At 41.3% G+C, this 25,385-nt stretch overlaps 2 protein-coding genes across 3 annotated transcripts in view; one reads left to right on the top strand and one right to left on the bottom strand.

Annotated features, from left to right (window-relative positions):
* Positions 1 to 277: 277 nt before the first annotated feature.
* Positions 278 to 24,980, top strand: WNT8B (Wnt family member 8B). Its single transcript, XM_041730975.1, has 7 exons — positions 278 to 460; positions 1,505 to 1,578; positions 21,416 to 21,449; positions 22,235 to 22,373; positions 23,236 to 23,361; positions 24,082 to 24,224; positions 24,433 to 24,980. The coding sequence occupies exons 1-7, from the start codon at positions 278 to 280 to the stop codon at positions 24,976 to 24,978; spliced, it is 1,245 nt and encodes a 414-aa protein (XP_041586909.1). The 3' UTR covers positions 24,979 to 24,980.
* SEC31B (SEC31 homolog B, COPII coat complex component) overlaps positions 2,302 to 25,385 on the bottom strand; it is a 59,638-nt gene continuing 36,554 nt past the window's right edge. Inside the window, exons 28-29 of one of the 2 annotated variants that reach the window (XR_005986094.1) lie at positions 15,801 to 15,911; positions 2,302 to 3,000 (exon numbers count right to left, since the gene is read on the bottom strand). The gene's annotated coding sequence lies outside the window, so the exon portion shown is untranslated. Of the gene's footprint in view, positions 3,001 to 15,800; positions 15,912 to 24,643; positions 24,691 to 25,385 lie in introns of those variants that run through there. The other variant, XM_041744416.1, reaches the window with a different exon arrangement.

Below are 25,385 nucleotides of genomic sequence, written 5' to 3'. Positions count from 1 at the left end.
ACTGACCAAGCTCATCTCACCCTTAGGAATCCCAAATAAAGGCCTGGTCTGGAAGATTCCAGGTGGTCAACAAAGTTACCCAGTCAAAATATCCAGCTCAAGAGTCCTTAGTCATCCAGCCTGAATAATTTGACAATAAATTAATCTGATAATTCTTTATTTTCTAGTTGAGTTTTCCAGTGTAGATCTGGCTGGGAAGGGTTCTGAAAAGGGAGCAACAAGGATAAAAAGAAGAAAACAAAGACAGACCATTGCCTCTGGGGAACACTCAGGAAAGATGATATGGATGCCAAAGCAGAAGACATGGCCGTATGGAAGTAAGTTGGGAGCCCTTCGAGGACCCCAGCACTGTGACTGGGGTGACTCTTCCTCCCTAGTGGACAGAAGGGACACCAACTCAGAGATGTGTGAGCAAGAAGCTTCAGTGCCCTACTTGCTTCACCACCGGAGTTTTAAGAGGGTAGGGTTTTGGCTGCCTATTGAAATCTCAATCCTTCTTTGTAGTTCAAATTCTCCCGTCTTTAGAAAACCTTCCCTAAATAAGCCTATATGACTTATAGTCAGTTTGTAGCAACTTAATACCTTATTAAATTACATTCTTATATTACTACCTTCCTGGGCTGTCAAGGTCTCTAAGGGCAGAAATCATGTTTTGTTTTGTTTTTTTAAATAATGTAATTTCATGTCCATTTAATGTTCACAATGCCTAGTGTAGGGTTGAGAATGCAATAGGTGTTCAACAAGTGAGTGTTCCATGGAAAAGTTGAAAGGAAGAAACCATCAGGTTCCCTAAAGTATCCTAAGCTTCTTTCTAACTTATAGAGGTGGTTGGGTTGAATCCTCACATTCTCAAATCAGGGGGCTGAGGTTCACCCAGTACATAGTATATTTTTCTCTGAAGAAAGCTACTCTGAATGCAGATTAAGTCTCAAAGCCCTACAAAGGACATCGGGGAAAGCAAAGTCCCTTCTAAATCCCCTTGGGGACCAGGCTCTCCTCTCTGTGTCTGGGTCTGCGGGTGAGTGTGCATGGGTGGGGGAGGTTGTGGTGGGCGGGAGGGCATAGGCAAGAGGGAGGACAGAAACTCCAAGCGGTGATTATGTGGAGGGGATTTGCTATGTCTCTTTTCCTCCCCCGCTTCTTTCTTTGTCCTCTTTCTCCGTGTTCCTCTCTTTGTCCCCTTTTCCTCGGTCTCCTTCTTCTGCATTTGTCTGGGAGGATCCTGGAGTGTTCTTTTGATCGACTCAATCTTTCTCTAGCACTTGAGTTCTGATTGGCTGAAGGACTTAGAAGGGAAAAAAAAAAAACTTTAATTAAGTAGATAATCTCTTCTTTGGAAGTTTGGCAGCTCCATTTCACCTCCTCTTAACTCTGTTTGGGATCGCTTACACACCAGGAAAGTTGGGGCTTGAGGGGGAATTCCATCCCATTACCACGGAGGAGTATATTTCCCCATCTTGTCTGTCTCCCAAGTTTTTAGAATTTTCTATCTCTGCTACTCCAGAGGATTATGTTGCTTACGAAGCCTTCTGTGTGCATCTTCCTTTTCACCTGTATCCTCCGACTTGGCTACACCTGGTAAGTAACCTGGACTCGTACGTGGAACTGAGACTAGGTCAATGTATGTAATATATGGTAGAGAGCTCTTTTCATTTCCCTAAATGTAGAAAGGTTTGGGATCTCTCCTAGGAAAAACTGTTCTATAGAGTAGAGGCTCTTCCTAAATTTATGGCTGATTTCAGCAAATCTTTAGGACACTGACCAATAAAGTAAAGATTTAAAAATAGATTAATAAATTGCTGTAACACAAATAATTCTAAGTAGTTTTGGGGAAAATGGACAGTACCCCCCCCCTTTCTCTATAACCAAATCCTGATATCAGCATTGTGGAGAAAAGGAAGGTGGTTCAAAGCAAGTTCTACTGTGTTTGAATCTGATGAGATGAGGTGAAGGCTGGAGACAAAATGCAATGGAATCTTATTTACTTTGCACTTTCTGACTTAACTTTACTTTTTGCAGAATATTCCAAGTAACTGCTCACATCATCATGTCTTAGAAATAAAAATTAGCTTGATCTGTTGAGTTAGTATTGGGTTAACAAACACATTTTAAGTGAAATATTTTAGGAATCTAAACTTCCTACAATTTTATTTAATGTATACAATTCACAAACATTTCTAAATTACTCAGAAAATGAGGCGATGTTGTTGAAAGTGCTTTGGAAACTATAAACCACCTCACAAATGATAGATGACATTATTGTCAGTTTTATTTAGCTCTTGGAAACCACATAAAGTATCTGTACATGGAAATGTTAACAAGTAACTACGCAATGAGATACAGAAAAAAGACCTGGGAAGTGCAGGTTACTAGGGTATGTGGAGTTTTCCCCCCAATTGAGATATATAAGCTCAGTCTCTCTCTTTATCAGTTTGCATTTTGACCGTCTGTTTAACCAAAGTATGAATCCAATTGCTACATAAACTGTTGAGGAAGCAAGGACAGGGATTTCTTTGCTGAAATCAGCTTCCTGTGCCAAGAGTATATTCTTATTATAAATGAGTATAGCCGTCTTTATTACAGAGTTGGTAAGAAATACGCCAAATTTATATAATGATTGGCAAGTAAAGGCAGTAATTTGCAACACTTCTGATTACAAAATGAACCACCAAATAATTGGTCAATTTTTAATTGGCATTTTAATTAAATATTTCATGTCTTTTTCCCCCTCATGAGAACAAAAAGACAAAAGAGAGCAGAGACTATTTCAGAGCATTTCTACTGATGCTCATGGTATTCTTCAGCTGATTCAGTATCAGCAAAAGAGAAACACGAGATTCCTTTCCCCAGTCACCAGGGCAGTGTGAAGAATTGTTCTATAAAAAATACCTTTACTGTGTGTTCCTTCCCTGCTGGAGGGGGTCATGTTCATTTCATTCCGATACTGACACAGCCACAGTGAAAGGTGGCTGGGTTGCTTGTCTGTCCAAATTCAAGTGTCTGGATTCAAAAAGAAAAAAGAAAAAGAGATGTGAAAGAAAGTTCTAATTTGAAAACAGGGTTTAAGAACCCCTTCTCGTCTTGCCTGACTTAGAGGAGAAAATGTACAAATCTCCTGTATAATGCAATTAGATTTTAATTGCTTTTTCTCTATAAGCCCCAATTTGAATTAAACATTTGTACTTTGCCAAGAATCTGTTTTTGGTAGCATTTTAGGAGTGATTTTTAAATTTAACATTAAATCTTGATTATTCTTATAATGGAACTATCAGGGTTCTGCACAAGGTCATCTTCCCCTTTTGTGCCACGCAGAGAAATTTGACCAACCACAGCCTTTCACATGTTTCTCTTAATACTTCATTATCAACCTTTTATGTAAGGACCTCAAAAGCATTTAACAAATAGAGAACCACAATTTCTGCTTGGCTGTTCAATTGTAGGCTTGCCTGAAATTACTGTCAAAAAAGTCCATCAACAGAAAGTCTTGGGCTGGAAAGGAGGAAATAAAGATGTCACTCACAACATGCAGTTTTACTGGGGTTCTCAAGGCAAGATGACTGGAAAAAATTTTAAAAAGGATTCTCCACCATTTCTTCTTGTTGGAACAATTCTGCAAATTATCCTTTAGTAACTTAAGAAAAATATTTTCTTTGAGTTTGCTTTCCTTAATCCCAACGGCTCCCCCCCAAAAAAGAATGGGAACGCGTGATACAGCCAAGCAGATGGTGATGGTTATAATGGTGGCCAGAGATGAGCCAATTTGACTTTTCATCTCCAGTACACTCACTCATCTGGCATGAATGGGCCTAGAACGCATTTTTCCTTAACTTTTGCCTTCATTTTATTTCAAATGATGTCTCATAATGATCCTAGGTTTTCTCCAGTTCTGTCCATTTCTTTTCTCTTCTCTCTCTATCTCCCTCTCTCCCACCTCCACCTCACCTGCCCAATTTGATGACCAGATCAGAAGGATGCACTGGAAGACAGAGGTTAACTATGGCTCTGCTCTCATTCTTTACAAAGATCACTGCTTCTACTTATTTCCAAAGGATTAAGACAGAGTCAATTTCTTTTCTTCAGTGGTGCAAGAATTTATCTAAAATCTTTGGGTTTTAAGGCAGCCTTTGAAAAACATTATTCCTTGGTTCTGTACATTTATGTTTTTAGAGTAACCTTTCTATGAATTTCTCTGAAATTTCACCTGATAATTACTTGTAGAACCCCTGATTAGCAAGGGCTTCATGTAAGGGGGTTGTCTTGCATCCACACTCTCTCCGGGCATCTACAGTTAAAATTATTGTTCTCGACATACATGTGCTACTCTTTCTCAAATGTATATTATGAACAATAAAATGCACACTTAAAATTACTGAATTCATGATAATTTGTTGTCATGTTAAGTTTCTGTTAAGTTTTTCCCACTAACAGATACAAAAAGAATAAGTGCAATCAAGTGAGGATGCACTAACTTTTGTTACATTAAAAAAAAATTCTCATCCTCAGAGAGGCTGGGAATCTCCGAATTTAGGGAAATAAAAGGTAAGTGAAAAATTGCTTTGGAATGTGGAAAATAATATGCAAATATCATAATTACATATTATTAGCTTCTCTGATCAATAAATTCATAACCCATGAAAAAACTTGGGATTCATGGGGTAACTGAAGGGGATTAGGTTAGTAGCTGCACTGTTGGAGGTCCTTATAAAGGCTTGAGACATGATCACAGAAGTTTAATTTCCAGTTTTGTCATTGATTTGTCAACAACTTAAGCCCTACATTTTTGCTTTCAGAGTCTCTATACTTCCTGCCATGAATAATAATGATTGGTTAGCTAATAATAGTCAATCGGTTAATGATATTTATTAGTATCATCATCATCATCATCATCATCATCATCATCATCATCATTTACAAAGGCTAAGAGGTCCTGAGAAGAGACAGCTTTTCTTAATGAAATCAGTTTGTATAAGCAATAAGGCAGATGCTCTGTGATACATGTTTATTTTGTGTGTGTGTGTGGATGACAATATGACACAAAGAAGGATCTCCTTTTTGTGATATTATGTAAACAGAGATATTAAAAAAGGAGTTTCACCTAACTCTGGGAAAGGAACTAGGGGTGGTGGAAGGGGAAGTGGGCGGGGGGGGGGGGGGGGGGGCGGGGGGGGGTGACTGGGGGATGGGCACTGAGGTAGGCACTTGACGGGATGAGCATCGGGTGTTATTCTATAAAAAGAAAAAAAGAAGGAGTTTCAATCCAAACCCTCTCTCTTCCATGGAAAGAGTTTACTTTTTTCTCTTTTTCCCAGCTGGGACAATTGGTTTAATGCTATATATTGGGCAATGCTATTTTCTCTTGGGACTATAAATACAAATCCCTTTTTCCTGGGCTCCATTTACTCCTAGCTTTTTTCTTTTCCAATTGATAAGATCAAATTCTCTTTCATCTACTGGGTGTTTACTATTATTAAAATCAGGACATTTGGGAGGATCCCTGGGTGCCTCATTGGTTTAGCGCCTGCCTTCAGCCCAGGGCATGATCCTGGAGTCCTGGGATCGAGTCCCACATCAGGATCCCTGTGTGGAGCCTGCTTCTCCCTCTGTCTGTGTCTCTGCCTCTCTCTCTATCCATGTGTGTGTGTGTGTGTGTGTGTGTGTGTGTGTGTGTGTGTGTGTCTCATGAATAAATATATAAAATCTTAAAAAAATAAAATCAGGACATTTGGATGAAATGTTTTTCAGCTAAAAAATTCCAAAGATTCCATAAGAACCTTGCCATTTACTCATCTTTGAAGACTTACTTTAGGTATTCCCTTCTCCTGAAAGTCTTTCCAGGGTAAATTAGCTACCTCTTCTCTCTGCCCCCATGATATCCAGTGGCAGGTTAAGCCATCGTGGCACCTAATACATTTTATTGGAATTCTGCCTTTGAATCTGTCTTCTTCACTAGCCCAGAAACTCCTCTAGGATCAGACATCTTGCCTTATTTGTCATTGTGTCTTTTATGTGAAAATTAAGCAAAATTGTAATAATGGGTAACTTGCTATATAGGCAGGCATTTCTAAGTGCTTTACAAATCCTTAAACTGATCCTCCAAAGTAGATACTATGGTCATCTCCATTTTATAGGCGAGGGAACTGACACCCAGAGATCTTAAATAACTTGGCAAGATCACCTAACAACTAGCAATGATCCAGGTGGCATTTGAACACAGAAATCATGGTTGTCAAGGCCCCATGCTGAACCACTATGCTCACTGATGAATGTGTTTTGAACTGAACTTTGCATACAAAATATTTTACATAAGGGAAGAGCCATGACAGGAAATTTTAACCTTAAGTTAAGCTCAGACTTTTCTTTTTTTTTTTTTTTTTAATTTTTTTATTTTATTTATGATAGTCACAGAGAGAGAGAGAGAGAGAGAGAGAGAGAGAGGCAGAGGGAGAAGCAGGCTCCATGCACCGGGAGCCCGATGTGGGATTCGATCCCGGGTCCCCAGGATCGCGCCCTGGGCCAAAGACAGGCGCCAAACCGCTGCGCCACCCAGGGATCCCAAGCTCAGACTTTTCTTAAGTTCAGCAACTTCTGTAGGTGGGTATCAGTTCTCAGAAGTAGAGCTTTTTCATATTTTCTAGTTTAAAAGTAGAAGTTTCCATGGTTTACTTAAGTCCTTACTTCTGTATTACTATAGTCTTCTGAAAAAGGGTAATTTAGGATTAGCTTTAGCTCTGCCCCATATCCTGGGGCAAAATCTATCTCAGGAATAATAATAAAGTGAACCAACAGTTAGTATATGTTCAGTCTGTAACTGGCCAAATACACAGAGCTTGTAGCGGTAAGACAGGAATTTGAATCTATAGCACTCACAGCTTTTACCACTAAGCCCTCCACCTTCAGACAGGACCTTGCTTTGTTTTCCCTGCCCACGTTTGTAGCTCAGGAGCCAGAACACTGGACCACTGACCTTTCTGGCATGCCCATCCCTCTTTCTCTGGCATTCAATTCTTCTGAGGATTTTAATGATGTTAACAGTAGTCTGATACACATTTAGAAGTCTGGCATTAAGAAACAAAAGCTTATGTTAAAAAATATTAGTTCTGTTAGCTTATTTAAATTACCTCTTACGCTTATTTATCCAATGAATTTATATTATTTCATTCTATTATTTCATTCATCTCACTTCAAACTGTCTGCAGACTCTTCTATTTGGAGTACATGTGTAGAGTACTGTCTTTTGCTAAAAACCTCAAATCATCTGTTTTTGTTTTTGTTTTTTCATTGTAGTAGGTTGTGCTTGTTTGGAGATCATTCAGAAAACTATCTGTACTCTGTGCTTCTGATGTTCTGATGTTAAGATTTTATGTATAGCAGAAGAAAGCTAGTTCTGATGATATTTTCCTAAGGATAAAGACCCGTTTTTATAGCACATCTTAGGATTTGCAGGAGTCCAAGAATTATTGTGGTGTCCTCCACTTCATTGTTTTTATGTAACAGCCTTTAAAGAGACACTTGGAATCTTTAGAGCTGTTTTGCCTTTTGATTCCCCTTACATTCAAAGTAAAAGTCAGTGGCAAAAACAAATTCCCCAAGAACCCCAATTCAAGCACGTGACAGGCAGATGTAGTGAATAAACATACAGTGTTGGTCTAGAGAGGAAGGAAGGAAGGAAGGAAGGAAGGAAGGAAGGAAGGAAGGAAAGAAAGAAAGAAAGAAAGAAAGAAAGAAAGAAAGAAAGAAAGAAAGAAAGATAACTCTCTTCTGTCTCCATCAGAAAGGCAGAGAATTCATAGGCCTTGAAGAGAGAGGTCAATATAATTTTTCTTAGGATAAACCCTTGCTTTTCAGAAAGCAGATTTTTTATCCTAAGTAGAAGACTAGCCTGGGGGAGACCGAGCTCAATTCACATAAATAACATTCCCCATTGCTTGCCACTAAAATATACCTACACTCTGAGGGCCTCTCGAAAGAAACTACCATTCACTCTGGACAGACTCTCCAGTCTCATTATAAGCCAAACTTTCATGGCTTGTTTTTCTCAATCTTTATTGTAGGCCCTTGTTATTGATTGTATCATTTCTTTGTATGCTTCTAAGGTCAGAGTTATCTTTAAGCCAAGAGCAATCAGACCATAAATGAATCACTTAAATTCACCATTACCTGACCAGTCCAAATTCAGTTTTGGTTGTTTCCCCAACTTCATCATCCCCTGGAACCAGCACAGTATGAAGCTGTGTTCCAGTCATCCTCATAAGGTCCTGTAAGTGGGCCAGTAGTTCAGTCTTTCTGTACCACTCCATAGAGGAAATCCTTAGGTTTTCTAGGCCACGCTTAAACGATCCTGCATTGTGAGAAATTTCCTCTTCGTTCTCTTTTGTTGCCATAAATCTCAGTCTTTTTCCTTTACTCAAGCTCCTCAGGCTCACCATATCTGACTTTAAAGATTCTATTACACACCAGTAGCCAGGATAATAAATAGTGAACCACAGTATCCTGTTTGACATTTCTTCACATTAATCCAAGGTATCTGGTGGAGCCAACATTGCATACATGGTTGGTTCAGAAGTAGTTCATTATTTAATTTTATGTTATGGAAAATTTCATTTTTTCTTAAAGATTTTATTTATTTATTTGAGAGGGAGAGGGAGCATGAGCAGAGGGCAGAGGGAGAAGTAGACTCCTGCTGATCAAGGAGCCTGATGTGAGGCTGGATCTTAGGCCCCTGGGATCATGACCTGAGCCAAAGGCAGATGCTTAATTGACTGAGCCACCCATGTGCCCCCAAAATTTCATTTTTTTCAACAGAGAGAACAGTTTATACAAGGGACCCCCTATAACTCTGCTTTAATAGTTATCAACTGCTAGCTCATCTTGCCTCATCTATACTTCTGTAACATTTTCAACTACATATCTTTCTCTTTGTCTAAATCTTCCAAATACTACCAGGGTTCAAAATTGGAAGAAGAGGAATAGGAAAAGAAATCTCCTATCTTGTGTCTGAGAGATCTAGAGTCAGTCATTAGAGTGACTCTTGGAGAACATCATATATATATGGCTTACTGTCCTTGGTGAGAAAAATCAAGAATAAAAATTAGTAAAAAAAAGAGAAAATTCATTCAAATATATATTTGAGTTTATTTCTGTTTGAGCTGTGGTTGATTAGCAAAGGCAACAGAAGTTGATAGCTGCGTTGGATTGAGGACAGATCATTTTTACCTTCTATTTAGATTTAGTTCCATTAAATAGTAAAAATGACAAAGTGCCAAAACTTGTCAATTTCTCACCTTGAACTGTGTTCACTTGTTTTGTAGGATAATTCTTAGAGTTACCATATACACCTATCTTCTTGATCCTGAAATAAACTGGTATTGTATCCATCAGTGCAAATAAGAACAGGAATATTTTCTAAAGTTCCTTTCTACAGGGACCAAAGTAACAAAATCAACAAACAAAACAAAATTCTCTGCCTCCACAACGATCCCGGAAGAGGTTCCTGTAATCCCAGGCTTTCTGGGAATAGTAGCTTGAGCTATTCCTTAGCAGCTTTCCCTTAGAGGCCACAGAACAGAGAAAGCATACAGCCTATTCCCAGTTAGAATCCTCATTTAAATGCTAAGTGTTGAAGTGCTTTTTTGTAGCTCAGCGTTTCTCAGCCATTTGTTACAATACAAAAAGAAGGAAGGAAATAAGGACAAGGAAAGACAGCCTATCACTTTATAAAATATCCTGGAATACAAATGACATTTTAGCTTCAGAGGAAAAGATTGTCCTTTCAAAATTTGTGATTTGCTCAAGAAAGAATCTGCCTAGGATTGTTTTATAGAGATCTATGATACAGAGTTGTCCCATCAGCTATTACAGGGTGTTTGCCAGGAATTATTGGCATGGCCTGGATTTGAGATGTGGAATTTTATTATAAATTTTAATATGACTACTACTAAAACTGGTACATCTGCTTAATTTTTTTTTTAGATAAGTGGTTTACAAGACTTTTATAGTATATTTTAGGGCACTACATTATAATATGGAAAATTCATATTTATAAAAAAGTTTGAGAATTATTTATAGGCCTGAATTACCTTTGAAGAAAGAGATATAGATATGAGAATAAGACAAAAACTACATGTTCTTTAAATTTTTTTATACTTATCTTTAGAAAAAACCACGTGGCCCCAGTCTTCACTGCAATTACATCTTTCTTTCCTTTCAATGCCATCCTTCCTCAGTGAGTCTACATTGGCTGCTTTCATTTCATAACTGCTCATTTGCTGTAGTCTCATTTCTGTTCCTTTGCTCTACTGGAATAGATCTCTCCACTCATATCACCTTTGTCCCTTTGGGCAAATTTTAAAATAGAAGGCAACTTGTCTTTGAAATTCTGGATATTTCTCTTCCCTTCAAGACTTCAGATATCTGTGCCTTCTACTTTCTAATCCCTTCCCCCAGCTAAATGGAAAGAACCTGATTTCAATTATTTAGACTTTACAATGGATAAGAATTAGTCCATGCTGTTCACTCCTTAAAAATTTTTTTGCATCTTAAATTTAAGTTTTTCTAATTGTACAACGAATTGCTCTTAGCTTAAATATCCTTGGGTATTATCGGAGGGGGTTAGGGAAAACTTCAGACCAATTGATTATTATTTCACAGTGATTAGTAAAGATTGCCTTCTGTGTAATTGTGTGTGTGTTGGTGTGCATGTGTTCTGTGAGTCAGATGCTGTAGAAGATGGAGAGAATCGCATGGAAACTTGCTCAGAAAGAACTTCTTTGGGCTCTCTCTGGCTCAAGACATCTTGTGAGTTCTAGGTGAAAAGCTGGCTGTCACACATTCATTCTAAGAGAAGTTGCTTCACTGAAGCACCTTCTAGTTACAGCTCCAGGCAGCTCCACCACTCTGGATTCTCCCTTTAACTTTTTTTTTTTTAACCCCTTTCCCATTCTCTCCTCATGCTAGATCATCAGCATCTGCATTCATTCACTGCAACTTCTCTTTTTCCCCAGGCTATTCCCCCCAAGTTGTAATCAGATGGTCTCCCCTGAAGTAAGCCAGCTAGAGTTTCAGGATCCAGAGACTCTCTATGGACCTCAAAAGATGAGATTAAAGGGTAGGGAGAAGCCAAACCTATTATTCAAAGACTTGTGAGGAAAGTGAAGGGAGGGTGCCAAACAAACAAGGGGACCAGAGTGCATGGATATCAAAGTTTTGGGCCCTGAGAGGAAAACACTAAATTCTGGAGATTCACATTCAGAATTTTACTTTTTGAAATTATGGCAGTGGGGTGGGGGTGGTAGGGGCAGTGCATATGGATGGCTCAGTGGGTTAAGCATCTGCTTTCAGCTCAGGTCATGATCTCAGTGTCCTGGAATCGAGCCCTGCATTGGGATCAAGTCCCTGCTCAGCAGGGATTCTGCTTCTCCCTCTCAGTCTGCCCCTTGGCTCTCTTGTGCTCTCTCTCCCTCTCTCTCAAATAAATAAAATCTTTTTTTTTAATTAATTTTTATTGGTGTTCAATTTACCAACATACAGAAAAACACCCAGTGCTCATCCCGTCAAGTGTCCACCTCAGTGCCCATCACCCATTCCCCTCCAACACCCGCCCTCCTCCCCTTCCACCACCCCTAGTTCGTTTCCCCGAGTTAGGAGTCTTTATGTTCTGTCTCCCTTCCTGATATTTCCCAACATTTCTTTTCCCTTCCTTTATATTCCCTTTCACTATTTCAAACAAATAAAATCTTAAAAAAAAAAACCTAGACAGGTTTAAAAAAATATATGTGTGTGGAGAAGGAAAAAAGGGAATCCTAACTTAAATCTAAGCTACTACATTAACCACTGGGATTCTAATGTATCAGGGCACACTTGGCAAACTAGAAGCTTGCAAGAAGCTTGCTGCATGGAACTGGGTTCTTCACTGGGAAAGGATCCTTATACTGAGAGGAAATAGAGTCCAGCACAGGAACTTGACTTCATAACAAGGTCTAGTCATGCAAAGGAAGTAAATCTGAAGAAAATATTGTGTTTGGTACTGCTGGTCCTGTGTCCATCTCTGTCCCAGACTATACAGAATCAGGCATGTCTTCTTACCACAGCTGCTAAACTGCTAACTATACAATGTGATGTGCTATAGATGGCCTCACGGGCTATGCTGGTTTGGAAAACATCCCCAAATAGGAATAAATTGTTGAAACTAATTGGACAGCAGTTTAAACTGCTCAGCCACAATTAGACATAACTACCAGAGAGTAGGAACTTGCAATTTTCTGTGAACTTCCTAAAGTGGTAAAATAAATTCCTTCAAATGGTATCAAACAAAGAGGAGCTTTGAAAATTAGGGTGTATGGATCTATGGATCATAAATGTTAGGTAAGAAAACACAAAGAAACAAAAGAAACTTGGAGACTTTCCAAGAACGAAAAGAGAAGCTATGGTATTTGTATTTGGGTTGATCCAAAGTCCCTCCCCTCCTGTCCCAGATCCCTGGGAAAAATTTTTGCGGTGATCAGGCTGATTATGGAATAGGCAATTCAGGGGGCAATATAGCTCATGAGAGAAGCTGCATAATGCTGAAAGCTGTGGGTGTTTGAGGAGCTATAGTGCCCTAGATCAAAGAATTTTGAATTGTGGTTAGAGTGTGGCTGATTATATCCACTGAGGTGTTGCATGGTTATCTATGGATAGAGCAGAGAAGCAATGCGAAAATGACACAAAAGTCCACAGGACTCTGCTTTAGTATTACCCATAGCTTCAAAACTACAAATGTATCTGAATCTGGATGGTTGTTTAACAAGAGATAAAAAAAATTTAGTAATTAGGATAATAGCAAGGACTTAGACACACACTGAAATGAAGGGGCAAGAACTTATAAATGTTGACAGTAGAGGAGCCAGGCAGAAGGCAGTAAAAACAGAACAAGAGGATGATTTAGCTAACTAGCCTAGATGGGGGAAGTGACAGCAAGAAGGTATGCTGAAACATTATCATGAGAGCTGAAAAGGAATGATAGAGACAGATCATTTCTCTCCCAACATCTTACTGTGGATAAATTATCTTGGGAGAAGGATGAGTGGCATTAGAAGCTTGTAGGAAAAAGTACAAACCAAAGACTGAATTACAAACTCATCGATGACAGTGGGTTGATGACAAGAATGTGGAGATGGTCTAAGAATAAAAAATCATAGCTATGGCACTGAAGACCTCCATGAATAGGGTAGTTAGCATGTTTCCTAGAGGATAGCTGGCCCCTAGACAAACACTCAGAATCCTTATGGGCACATTCCACCCCCAAAATATTTTATTCCTGGTATGAAAAAGGTAAACATAGACAGGTCAGTTATAATTGCTAGGGGAAAAACATAGTACCAAGAAAAACTGCAGGGAAGGAAAGAGATACCCATGATTTTAAGGCTTAGTGCAGTCAGAGATCTGGCTCGTCAAGGCAGTGACCAGAGAAAGCTGTGAGAGCTACCAAAACCAGAAGGTACTCCACCCAGAAACAAAACAAGAGAATGTCCACCAATTTGTTACTGTTAAAATTGGAGCAGCCATTTTCTAGAAGACTGAAGCAGTATTTTAAGATTTCCAAGCCCTCTGTTTATTACTTAGGTATTCAATGCCTGTTCTCCCTCTGAACCAATGTTTCTCAAAATAGACTCTGGGGGTCATCTTAGGAATGTGTATATTGAGATTCCTCCCATCCATTTCCCCCATCACCACTGCCCAACAAGAGTCTCTAGAACTGGGGCCCAAGAAACTTGATGTTTAATAAGCTCCCCAGAGGATTCTCATGGACTCTACCAACTAATCCATGTGGATTAATTTTCAAATGCCTACACTGAAGTCTATTCTCCAAGTCTCTGACATCCCAAATCATGTATGTATGTATGTATGTATGTAACATTTTATTTTTATATACTTTTATACTTTATATATTTAAATTATAAATATATTTATATATAAGTGACATTTTATAGAATTACATTAGTTTGCAAAGAACCATGGCAGGGAAGTCCTATACACCCTTTCTCCAGCCTTCCCAGTGTTAATATCTTATAACTATAGTACCTCTTCCATAAAGCTTATTTAGACTTGACAGTTTTATAAACACCAAAGAATGCACCAAATGCATACCAAAGTATGCACTCCATAGACTGATAGAACACTTAAAAAAAAAAAAAAAGCCAAAGCAAGTCTGACACCAAGAGACAGGAGGTGGGAAAAGAATCCAGTCCTGTCTAGGCCAGGCACTATGACCACCTGAGAGTTAAAGGGAATTGGTGGAGCATGATTGTTGCTTACACCCTTGACCACTGGGACTCACAGAAAGGCCAGGAGCACATCTGGGGAGATGTTTTCACCAAAGCCACCTTCTTCAGACATCTGGAGACAGGAGCTGGGCTAGCTTCAGTCATAATCTTATTGAAGAATTGTCCTGCTGGGATCCCTGGGTGGCGCAGCAGTTTAGCGCCTGCCTTTGGCCCAGGGCGCGATCCTGGTGACCTGGGATCGAATCCCACGTCGGGCTCCCGGTGCATGAAGCCTGCTTCTCCCTCTGCCTGTGTCTCTGCCTCTCTCTCTGTGACTATCATAAGTAAATAAAAAATTAAAAAAAAAAAAAAAAAAAGAATTGTCCTGCTTATCTGGCCAGACTGTAGCCCCATCTATTTGCTTTTGAGTCAATGGAAACTGCCAGGTCCCAAGGTAACAAAGAGTCTCTCCTCAGTCAGAAAGTGCACTGGTACTTATTTCTTTAGGGAATTGTTACAGGGATGGAAGAGGTCCAGTGTGGGTAAATCAACAATAGTCAGTGTGTGAAGGTCAAGGATATTGCTCCTGAGTGGACAAAGGCAATTTTAGCATGAGGTCACTGAAAGCTAAACCCAGAAAAGGTGTCAACAGGGATCCCTGGGTGGCGCAGCGGTTTGGCGCCCGCCTTTGGCCCGGGGTGCGATCCTGGAGACCCGGGATCGAGTCCCGCGTTGGGCTCCCGGTGCATGGAGCCTGCTTCTCCCTCTGCCTGTGTCTCTGCCTCTCTCTCTCTCTCTCTCTCTCTCTCTGTGACTGTCATGGATGGATAAAGACTAAAAGAAAAAAAGAAAAAAAAGTAAAAGCTTAAAAAAACATAAAGGAGACCCATCAGCTGTGTTCGGGAGTTTGAATAACCTACTAACCCAGGCATGCTATTTAGTTCCTTTTAAAAAAAAAAAAAAAAAAAGGTGTCAACAAACTGTAGTTGATACTTTTCTTAATCACCCATTTCTTCGTGAGGATGGCACCCTTTGAAAGGAGCACCCTTTGAAGAGGCTCCAGGCTGGGCCCACCACTTGGATTCTGCATATATGGGAAGGTTGAGAGAATTGGCAGGGCTGAAGGCTCCAGAAGCTTATCTAACTGAGTGGTTATGAGTCTTCCTAGGATAGCATTCATTCTAAGGGAAGGGAATCAAGAAGATCCAGAATGAAGATTGTCAAAGTGTAAGCAAGCCCCTCAATTTTAGTCCAGCAAAGGAGGTTGGAGGGTAACTAGGGGGGCATGTTACAGGCAAATCCTGAAAGAACTATTTTACTAAAACCCTATAAGACCTTGTACACAAATGGCAGTATTGACACCTAAGTGGAAAAGCAAAACTCTAAAGTGGGTTAAAAAGACATTTGTCCCTGTATTTAAAAAACTTAATAGTTGTTTTAAGAGAAGTTAGGTTCACAGAGAACTTGAACAGAAAGTATAGAGCTTCCACAAATCCTCCCTTTCCCCCCTACACATTTTCCCCATTATTAACATCCTAAATTAGTGTAGCACATTCTTACCTTTTATGCATTGAACCCGGCCTAAGCAGCAACAGGCCCTCTCCAAAATGTGCCCAGGGGATGTGGTGGTACCCAGATAAAGCAGAGACAAGGCCTGGTAGATACAGGTGCCTGTCAGACATACAAACAAAGGGAAGGTTGGAGCAATGGAAGAATGGAAAAGCATCAGAGACAATGTAATATTAACTGAGTTTGTTTATGAGTGTGTGCAAAACATCACTAAGACCTCTAAGAAATACTAATCAAGAACTTTTCGGGGATCAGGAGTACTGGATTAGCAGGTGGAAATAAGAACAAGAGAAATATGGGTTGTAGAAAAGCATAGCAGTGAAGGAATACATGCTCCAGAATCACACCGACTAGCTTCCAGTCCTGGCTTTACCACTTAACTAGCTGTATGATGCTGGCTAACCACTGTATATTTTAGTTTCTGTTTCTGTAAAATAGAAGACATGATAGTTTCTACTTCTACAATTGTGACAATTACATGAGCTTAAAACATGTGAAGAACATAAAGCATTTTGTGTGAACAGGATAAGCATCTAGTAAATAGTACAGTATCTACCCCATGGGGTTGCCTTGGAAATTGAAAATGATGATACAGGTAAAGCACTCTTTCAGAAGAGACATACTCAAATGTCAGCTATTATTGTGTGACAGAAATTAAATTTTATATATCAGTATATATAGGAAGACTGTCAAAAGGAGAAGAAACAATTACACAATTTTTATTTGGCAGTATAAAAACAAAACTGCAGTTATTTATGTAAATTGCTTACCACTTAGGTCTAATTACTATGAAGCACAATAACAATTACACATAACATTAAGTGTGTGAGACTGAATTTGCTAAAACTTTTGATTATAACACCAACCCCTGTGTACATATGCTCAGCGTTCACTGTCGTTGCTCTTGTGGTATGATCATCTGCTAATGTAGCACGGTCATCTGCTCACAGTGTTAGAGAATTGGGAGCACTGGTGTGCCAGACGTCCTTCTCATATCCTCCCCCAGATCTTTTTCAGTCCTTATTATCCTACAATTTTCTTTTTTTTTATTTATTTATGATAGTCACAGAGAGAGAGAGAGAGAGAGAGAGAGAGGCAGAGAGAGAAGCAGGCTCCATGCACTGGGAGCCCCACGTGGGATTCGATCCCAGGTCTCCAGGATCGTGCCCTGGGCCAAAGGCAGGCGCCAAACCGCTGCGCCACCCAGGGATCCTACCCTACAATTTTCTGTTCTTTCTGATGATCCTTCCTTCCATCCTTTTTTCAAAACCCTATAATTCAATCTGGTTTTAAAGAGCACTTATTTTGTTCAAGGTATTATAATAGGAGCTGGGGGGGGGGGGATACAAGGATAACTAACCTCTACTTACAGTCGAGTATTAGGGAATAAAGGGAAACCTTAATGTGAGGCAGAAGAAAGTTGCTGTGAGTCTTCAAGAAATGCTGGTTGTGGTTTTTGAACTAGATACTTATTTAAACATAAGTAAGATTTTATACAGAATTGACTATTCTGGACATTTTATATAAATCAGATCATACGATTTATGAAGCAGAGAAATAGGATGGGGGGAGTTGTAATTTTAAATAGGATGATCAAGGAAAGCTTTAGGGAAAAAGACACACTGGATTTAAAGGCTGAATGCAGGTTAAGAAACAAACTACTTGGACATCTGAGTAAAAAGCATTACAGGCAGAAAGAGCAGCAAGCACAATGGCTGGTGGCTGGAGAGTGCCTGGTATATTAGATGAATAAGGAGACCCATGTGGCTGGAGCGAAATAAGGGGAGAGTGGTAAGAGATTAGGTTAACAGGGGCCAGGTTGTGTAGGATTTTATAAACCATGCTAAGAGTTTGACTTCTGCTCTATGTGAATAGGAAATCATTAGCGGATTTTGAGCAAAAAGTAGCAAAATCCGATTTATATATATATATATATTTTTAAATTTGTTTATTAGGGCACCTGGGTGGTTCAGTGGTTGAATGTCTGCCTTTGGCTCAGATAGTGATCCTGGAATCAAGTCCCACATCAGGCTCCCCATAGGGAGCCTGCTTCTCCCTCTGCCTATGTCTCTGCCCCTCTCTCTGTGTCTCTCATGAATAAATAAAATATTTTAAAAATAAATAAATAAATAATCTGTTTATTTATTTGAGAGGGGGAGGAGGGGCAGAGAGAATTTTCAAGCAGACTCCCCACTGAGCATGGAGCCCAATGCAGGGCTCCATCTCATAACCCATGAGGATCATGACCTGAACCAAAACCAAGTCAGGTGCTCAACCAACTGAGGCACCCAGGCACCCCTGATCTATATTTTAAAGGGACTGTTCTTTTTTTTTTTAAGATTTTATTTATTTATTATTTGACAGAGAGTGAGCACAACCTAGGGGAGTAGCAGGCAGAGGGAGAGGCAGAAACAGGCTCGTCACCAAGCAGGGAGCCTGGTGTGGGGCTCAATCTCATGACCCTGGCATCATGACCTGAGCTGAAGGTAGATGTTTAACAGACTGAGCCACTCAGGTGCCCAGGACTGATCCTTAAGTGGAACAATCATTTTGAGAACAAAATGTGGGAGAATAAGGGTGGAAGCAAGGAGAACAGTCAGTAGGCTTTAACAATAATCCAGGCAATGGAGTGTGTGGCTATCTCAGTCAGTAGAGCATGCAACTCTTGATCTTGGGGTTATGAGTTTGAGCCCCACATTGGGTGCAGAGATTGCTTAAAAATAAAATCTTAAAAACAAAATCCAGGCAAGAGACAGTGATAGCTTGGACCCAGTGATAGCAGTGAAGGTGTTGAAAATTGATTACAGTCTGAATATAATTTGAGCTGGAGTTGGCAGGATCTGTTGACAGAATGAATATGGGAAATGAAAGAAAGGAGCCAAAGGTGACTCCAAGGTTTTTGTCTGACAACTAGGAGGAACTGTTCCTTAGTTAAGTGGGGGAAGACTACAGAAAGGGCAGGTTTGGGATGGTGGCAGCAAAGGTCAGGAGTTAAATTTGAGATGTATTACGTTTGAGATGCCCATTAAACAATGAAGTGGAGATGTCAAGAATATAGTTGGATATGCAAGTCTGGAGTTCAAAAAAAGGTCTGAGAATTGTTAGGAGGGTAAGGCACAAGCCTTGTGAATGACACTCAATCTGTGTACTATCTTCTGCAACTGTCCATATGGGGAATGGAAAGCTTGTACCCCATCTAAGAGCATGCTGACTGTACCATGTTCTATAGAGCTGCCTCCACCTGGTAAAGAAATTTTATATCTTTCACTCTTTGTTACCATCTTGCCTTCAATCGTAGAACTGTCCCTAGGTAATACCCGCACAAACACTTAAATTCCTTCCTCTTTGGCTCTCTTTCCACTTCTTAACATCACACACTCAACTATGCTTTCTGTAATCCATATTATGTTTTACTCCCCAATAAAAAAAAGTGTTGCCATTGTCTCGTTAATTAAGAACAAGATCCTGTGATGTCTGGGTGGCTCAGCAGTTGAGTGTCTGCCCTCAGCCCAGAGCTTGATCCTGGGGTCCCAGGATTGAGTCCTGCATTGGGCTCCCTGCATGGAGCCTGCTTCTCTCTCTGCCTGTGTCTCTGCCTCTGTGTCTCTCATGAATAAATAAATAAAATCTTTAAAACAAAACAAAACAAGATCCCCCTCCTTAGGTGTTCACAAGGACATACAGTTATTTTTAAAGTGAGATATAGTCAACATATAATATCATTTTTCAAGTATACAACAGAATGATTCTATATATGTACATACTACAAAAATGATCATTACAGTAAGTCTAGCTAACACCTATCCCAATTCTTAATACTGGATAGTCTGGATATGAGGAAACCAGTCATAATGGTTCAAATATGTCTGCAAATAACTCTGGGGTTAACAAAGGTTAATTAATGGAAATGTCCACATAAGGCCTACAGTCTTGTCCCATGGCAGGTGTTCAATTAAATCCAATTGATTAATCATTTCAACTCAACCAGCAGATCATACAAATCTTGATATATAGGATCTTGAGATAAGAATCCTCTACCGTCTCCCTCCATGGCTCCCTGTGATTCCAACTTAGTATCCTCTCACAGGGTATCTCTTCCTCCAGGCTCATGGTAAAGCTTTCTCTTTTGTCTGCCACCTGATTTTTGTTTTGTTGCTATTTTCTCTCCTGACATTCTATCCTCTTGAAGGGAACTAGCCTCCATCTGGCCTGGTAAGGTTCAAAAGTCTTTGCAAATTATGCCTAACATAAAGATTGCTTTTATGAGCCAGAGCAAGACTCTCTGGCATTATCCCATTATAGCTACACCCATCCCCTGTCCCTAACCCCTGGCAACCACTCATCTATTCTCCAGCTCTATAATTATGTATTTCAAAATTGTTACATGAATAAAATCATGAAATATGTATCCTTTTTTTAGAGACAAAAGGGAGAGAGCATGAGTGGGGGGAGGGGAAGAGGGAGAGAGAGAACCCCAAGCAGGCTCCACACCCAGTGGGAAGCCCTACACTGGGTTTGATCTCACGACCCGGAGATCATGACCTGAACCAAAATCAAGTCGGACGCTTAACTGACCAGTCACTCCAAAGTATGTATCCTTTTTAAATTGGCTGTGATCACTCTGTATAATTTCCTTGAGGTTCATCCAAGTTATTGAATGTATCACTGAGTAATGCTCCGTGGCATGGATGTACCACAGTTATTTCATCCACCTACCCTTGGAAAGATATTTGAGGAGTTTCCAGTTTGGGGGTATATAATGAATGCATTGTTATAAGCATCCATATACAAGTTCCTGAATAAGGATAAATCTTCATTTCTTCATTTATCCTTATTCAGAAATGCTAACTTGAATGGCAAGTCCATTTCTTTCAGAACTGAAATAAACTATTTTCCAGAGTCAGATTATTTTTGGAATTTAATTATCAGTTCCTAGAAAGACATTCTGTTTACCTCTTTCTGATTAGAGAACTATCCTTCTAAGAGTCCTATAGAGCCAGATGGACTTGGATTCAATCCCACTTTAATCACTTATTAGCTGGGTGAGCTGGAACAATATATTTACTTTTTTTGAGTCTCCAATTCCCTACTTAAAAAATAGGAATAATGGCCAAGACACTAAGAATTTAATAAGATCAACATGTAAAATCCTCACAGTAAAGTGTCTGGTACAAACTAGTGAGTTACTGCTCTCTTTTCCCAACCCATGGCAAAGTAATGATCAAATATTACTCCTGACATTTTTGGTATTTGAAATTTTAAAAATCAAAAGAAAACATAATGTTAGCTCCTTTTTTTTTTTAAAAGTAGGCTCCATTCCCAGGTTGGAGACCGATGCAGGGCTTGAACTCACAACCCTGAGATCAAGATCTGAACTGAGATGAAGTCAGACCCACTGAGCCACCTAGGCACCCAATGTTAGCTCCTTTTGTACATATACTATTAGATAAATCATCTTTAATAGATTCTTTATGCACCATTTTTCCTTGGCAAGACCATTTTCATTTCTTCCTATCAATTATGTTTACTGAGGTAATACTTATAATGCTTGGCAACAGAAATGAGTTGGTATATCCCCATTATGATCTGTGGTTTTTCTCTTCTAGGTCAGTGAACAATTTCCTGATGACTGGTCCAAAGGTAAGAAAAAAAATCCTTTGATTTATTTGAATTTCACTAACTTTAGCTTCTTGACTGAAGACTATACATATCAATTTCTTTTCATTATATCCACATTTTTTATTAGCTGTGTATATTACAGAATAAAAAACCGTGCAGAGAGAGGGTTAGAGATGCACCCAAAAGAACACAGCAAACTAGTGTCAGGGCCAAGGCAAGAACTCAGGAGTACTGATTCTGAACTTATGGACAGAATTTCCAGAGCCAGAAAAGTCAGAAGCCTTTCCTGGTGTCAGGTTGCAGCCATACATCCTTCTCAGTGCAATGGCAGGACACAGTTTTCCATCTTTAAAATGCTGGAATTGTATTCCATGATCCCGAAGGACAGTTCCAGTCTCAAAATGTTCTTTTTTAAGACAGTAATGGGATGAGAACAGCTGAAAATCCATGAAGTATGGATTTGGTCTCATTTTGGAAAGGTAGAATAGTATAGTGAATAAAGGCTAGTGAGGTCTAGAGTCTGGCAACACTGAATTTCATTCCTACGGTTATCATCTGCTAGCTCTGGGACCTTGAGCAAACTGCTTTACTTCACCTCTGTAAGCTTCAGGCTCCTAATCTATAAAAATGGTACCTATTTCACGAGGTTATTTGTGATGTTAAATGGGACAGCATATTTAGAGTGCTTACTCCGTCATTATTTTAGGAGGGGAGAGTGGGCATGAAAAGAGATGCTTGGCCACTTCGGGGCAAATGCCTCCCAAGTTCAGCTGGGAGTCTGAATTTTGACCCCTGTGTTTCTGTAGGCTTACCTGATCTATTCCAGCAGTGTGGCAGCTGGTGCCCAGAGTGGTATTGAAGAATGCAAATATCAGTTTGCCTGGGACCGATGGAACTGCCCTGAGAGAGCCCTGCAGCTGTCCAGCCATGGCGGCCTTCGCAGTGGTAAGGAAAGCCTTGGCCAAAGTTCCCTGGACCCCCTGGCCACAGGTTAGAGCCCAACTCTTCAGGGATGGCCCCCTGCTGCTTCTATATCCATATTCTAGTCCTCACCTGGTCTCTACTCTCAGGTGATCTTGTCTCTGGGATCTTCTCTGTCCCTTCTCCATCACCTCCTTCCTACTTATAAAGCTTTTTTTTTCTTTCTTCCCAAAACCCTCATTGCTCAATGAATGGACCTTGCCTCATCCCCAACCTTAAGCCATCCTTGGCCTCCCAGTTGGCTAAAGGCTTCCTCACAATATAAAAAGCATCAGGAGGTAGGTGGGGGTATTAATTCTTCAAGCCTCTTAGCCCTCCCTTCAGCAGCTCAGCGGAGAGGTACAGGATGAATGGGGACTGACTTGGACACCAGATTCCCAAGAAGATAAAGAGTGGCCATGCCACTAAATGAAATAGCTGCCAATCAGAAGTTCTTTTCAGGATTAGCTGGCACGTGCCTCTCAGGCTTTAGTATTTTAAGAAAAAAGAAACATGGGTTCTTTACAACCTGCCCTTCAGATTCATCTCCTTCCCCATTTCTTCCTCTGGCTCTTCACCACCTAAGTCCTTTACAACCATGTATGTCAACAATAATCAAGCCACCTAGTCAATGTGTGACCTGAAAAGATGGGAGGGGAGAAGCATAGCACTGAGACCAAGGCTGGAACAGACCATGGAAGCAAGTAAGGTATATTATAAGGGTGGGGAAACAGGATGGAGCCAGAGATGGAGAACATAATGATGGCATTAAAGGCAGATAGCATGACTAGTACTTCTTTGAGTTGCAACCCCTCCCTCTAACTCACCCATCTTTGGTTCCTGCCAGCTAATCGGGAGACAGCGTTTGTACACGCCATCAGTTCTGCTGGGGTCATGTACACTCTGACTAGGAACTGCAGCCTTGGAGACTTTGACAACTGTGGCTGTGACGACTCCCGCAATGGGCAGCTGGGTGAGTAGTGGTACTGTGGGTTGCCAGGCCAGGCCAGCAAAGTTCACTATGCATGAAAAGTTTGGGAGTAGTTTGATGGGGTGAAGAAGAGTTGTATTCTTCTAAATCTGAAGAAAATCAAGGCCAACCAGTTTAAGCCAAAACCCTAGAGTGACAAACTAGGCTCAGTGTAGCTTGGGGCCCTCCTCTCCCAATTGAGTGGTTTCCTTACTTTAAACACGATAAAGGAACAACACCCTGTGGCTTCAATTCTGTTACTCTCTCAAAATAGAGTATTATTCCATATTGCCTGTCCCTGTTTCCTTCCCACTCCTTACCTCCACTGTCCTCTCGAATCCTCTCTGTCCTCCAGCTCAATTTCCAATTTGTTTGTTAATATTATTTCCATTGTGCCTCTCTCTCCTCCTCAATGCTGGCACTTTCCCTTCTGTTTTCCTGCCATTTTGTGGACATCAATCGCTGATCAGGCATATACACACTCTGCTCAAAGGCCAGCAACAGGGGCATGGCACTGGCAGCTCTGCACTACTAACCTCGTGGAGTCCTGAGCAGGGGATTGGCTGAGGCTGGAAGTGGAAGTGCAAAAGTGGCCCAAACAAATCTAAGCTGAAACTGATCTGGAGACAGGGCACTTGCCCAAGGCCAAACTCAATTAGAAACAGTAGCCCAGGAGCCCAAGCTCGCCTGTTCAAAGACCTTTCCTCCTTGCACTCATCTCAGGTGGCCAAGGCTGGCTGTGGGGAGGCTGTAGTGACAACGTGGGCTTCGGAGAAGCAATATCCAAGCAGTTCGTCGATGCCCTAGAGACAGGACAGGATGCCCGGGCAGCCATGAACCTGCACAACAATGAGGCTGGCCGCAAGGTGAGTCTTGTAGTCCTTGGGGTTAGGCAGCTGGCTCCGTCCTCTACCAGCCCTAGGTGTGGACAGCTCTTCAGTTCATTTAACAGATTGGAAAAGCGAGGGACAAAGCCCGTGAGCCATATGGACTAGCTAGACGCCTCACAATCCCCCAGAGGCCGACTCCCCACCACTTAGTCCCTGGCCAGCTCACTCCTGGCTCTCTCCCCAGGCGGTGAAGGGCACCATGAAACGCACGTGTAAGTGCCACGGTGTGTCTGGCAGCTGCACCACGCAGACCTGCTGGCTGCAGCTGCCTGAGTTCCGCGAGGTGGGCGCACACCTGAAGGAGAAGTACCACGCAGCTCTCAAGGTGGACCTGCTGCAGGGCGCTGGCAACAGTGCTGCCGGCCGGGGTGCCATCGCCGACACCTTCCGCTCCATCTCCACGCGGGAGCTGGTGCACTTGGAGGACTCCCCGGACTACTGCCTGGAGAACAAAACGCTAGGACTGCTGGGTACTGAAGGCCGAGAGTGCCTGCGGCGTGGGCGGGCCCTGGGCCGCTGGGAGCGCCGCAGCTGCCGCCGGCTCTGCGGGGACTGCGGGCTGGCGGTGGAGGAGCGCCGGGCCGAGACCGTGTCCAGCTGCAACTGCAAGTTCCACTGGTGCTGCGCCGTCCGCTGCGAGCAGTGCCGCCGGCGGGTTACCAAGTACTTCTGCAGCCGCGCTGAGCGGCCGCGGGGGGGCGCAGCGCACAAGCCCGGGAGAAAATCCTGAGGGTCTCCTTTCTCCCCACCTCTCCCTCATTTGTCCTTGGCTTCTTTTAGAGACCCCAGTAATAGAGGCACCTAGGGAATGCGCCCCACGCCCCTACCCTGCCCTGCCCAGGGATCCCAAGAAAGAGAGACGCTGCAATCTCTCCAGAGCTCTCCACTTTCCAACTCTTCCCCCCAATTCCTCTGAGATCTCCTCAAACTCCATCTGAGTCATCCTCATAGTCCACACTTAGGTCTGAGGACTCCCAGTCCCGAGATTTTGAGCTATTGATCTTCCTTGGACTAGGATGAGAACAGGCATCCTTCTTCCCCTTCCTAGCTGCCCTAATGCCTGACCTAGCCTCTGGAGCCTTAGGAAACCAGAAAAACACTTCCTGGATATGCAGGGTCAGGGTAAAGCCATGCTTT

Source organism: Vulpes lagopus, chromosome 2 (genome assembly GCF_018345385.1).
Source record: "Vulpes lagopus strain Blue_001 chromosome 2, ASM1834538v1, whole genome shotgun sequence".
NCBI classification, from domain to species: Eukaryota; Metazoa; Chordata; class Mammalia; order Carnivora; family Canidae; genus Vulpes; species Vulpes lagopus.
The sequence above is the reverse complement of the archived record's forward strand: the minus strand, read 5'-3'. Positions and strand labels throughout refer to the sequence as shown.

Bases quoted from the DNA above. Each gene is read 5' to 3' on its own strand.
- WNT8B (XM_041730975.1), top strand. From the start codon at position 278: ATGATATGGATGCCAAAGCAGAAGACATGGCCGTATGGAAGTAAGTTG. The intron at 21,450-22,234 runs GTAAGAAAAAAA...GTGTTTCTGTAG, and splicing joins TCCTGATGACTGGTCCAAAG to GCTTACCTGATCTATTCCAG. The intron at 22,374-23,235 runs GTAAGGAAAGCC...GGTTCCTGCCAG, and splicing joins CCATGGCGGCCTTCGCAGTG to CTAATCGGGAGACAGCGTTT.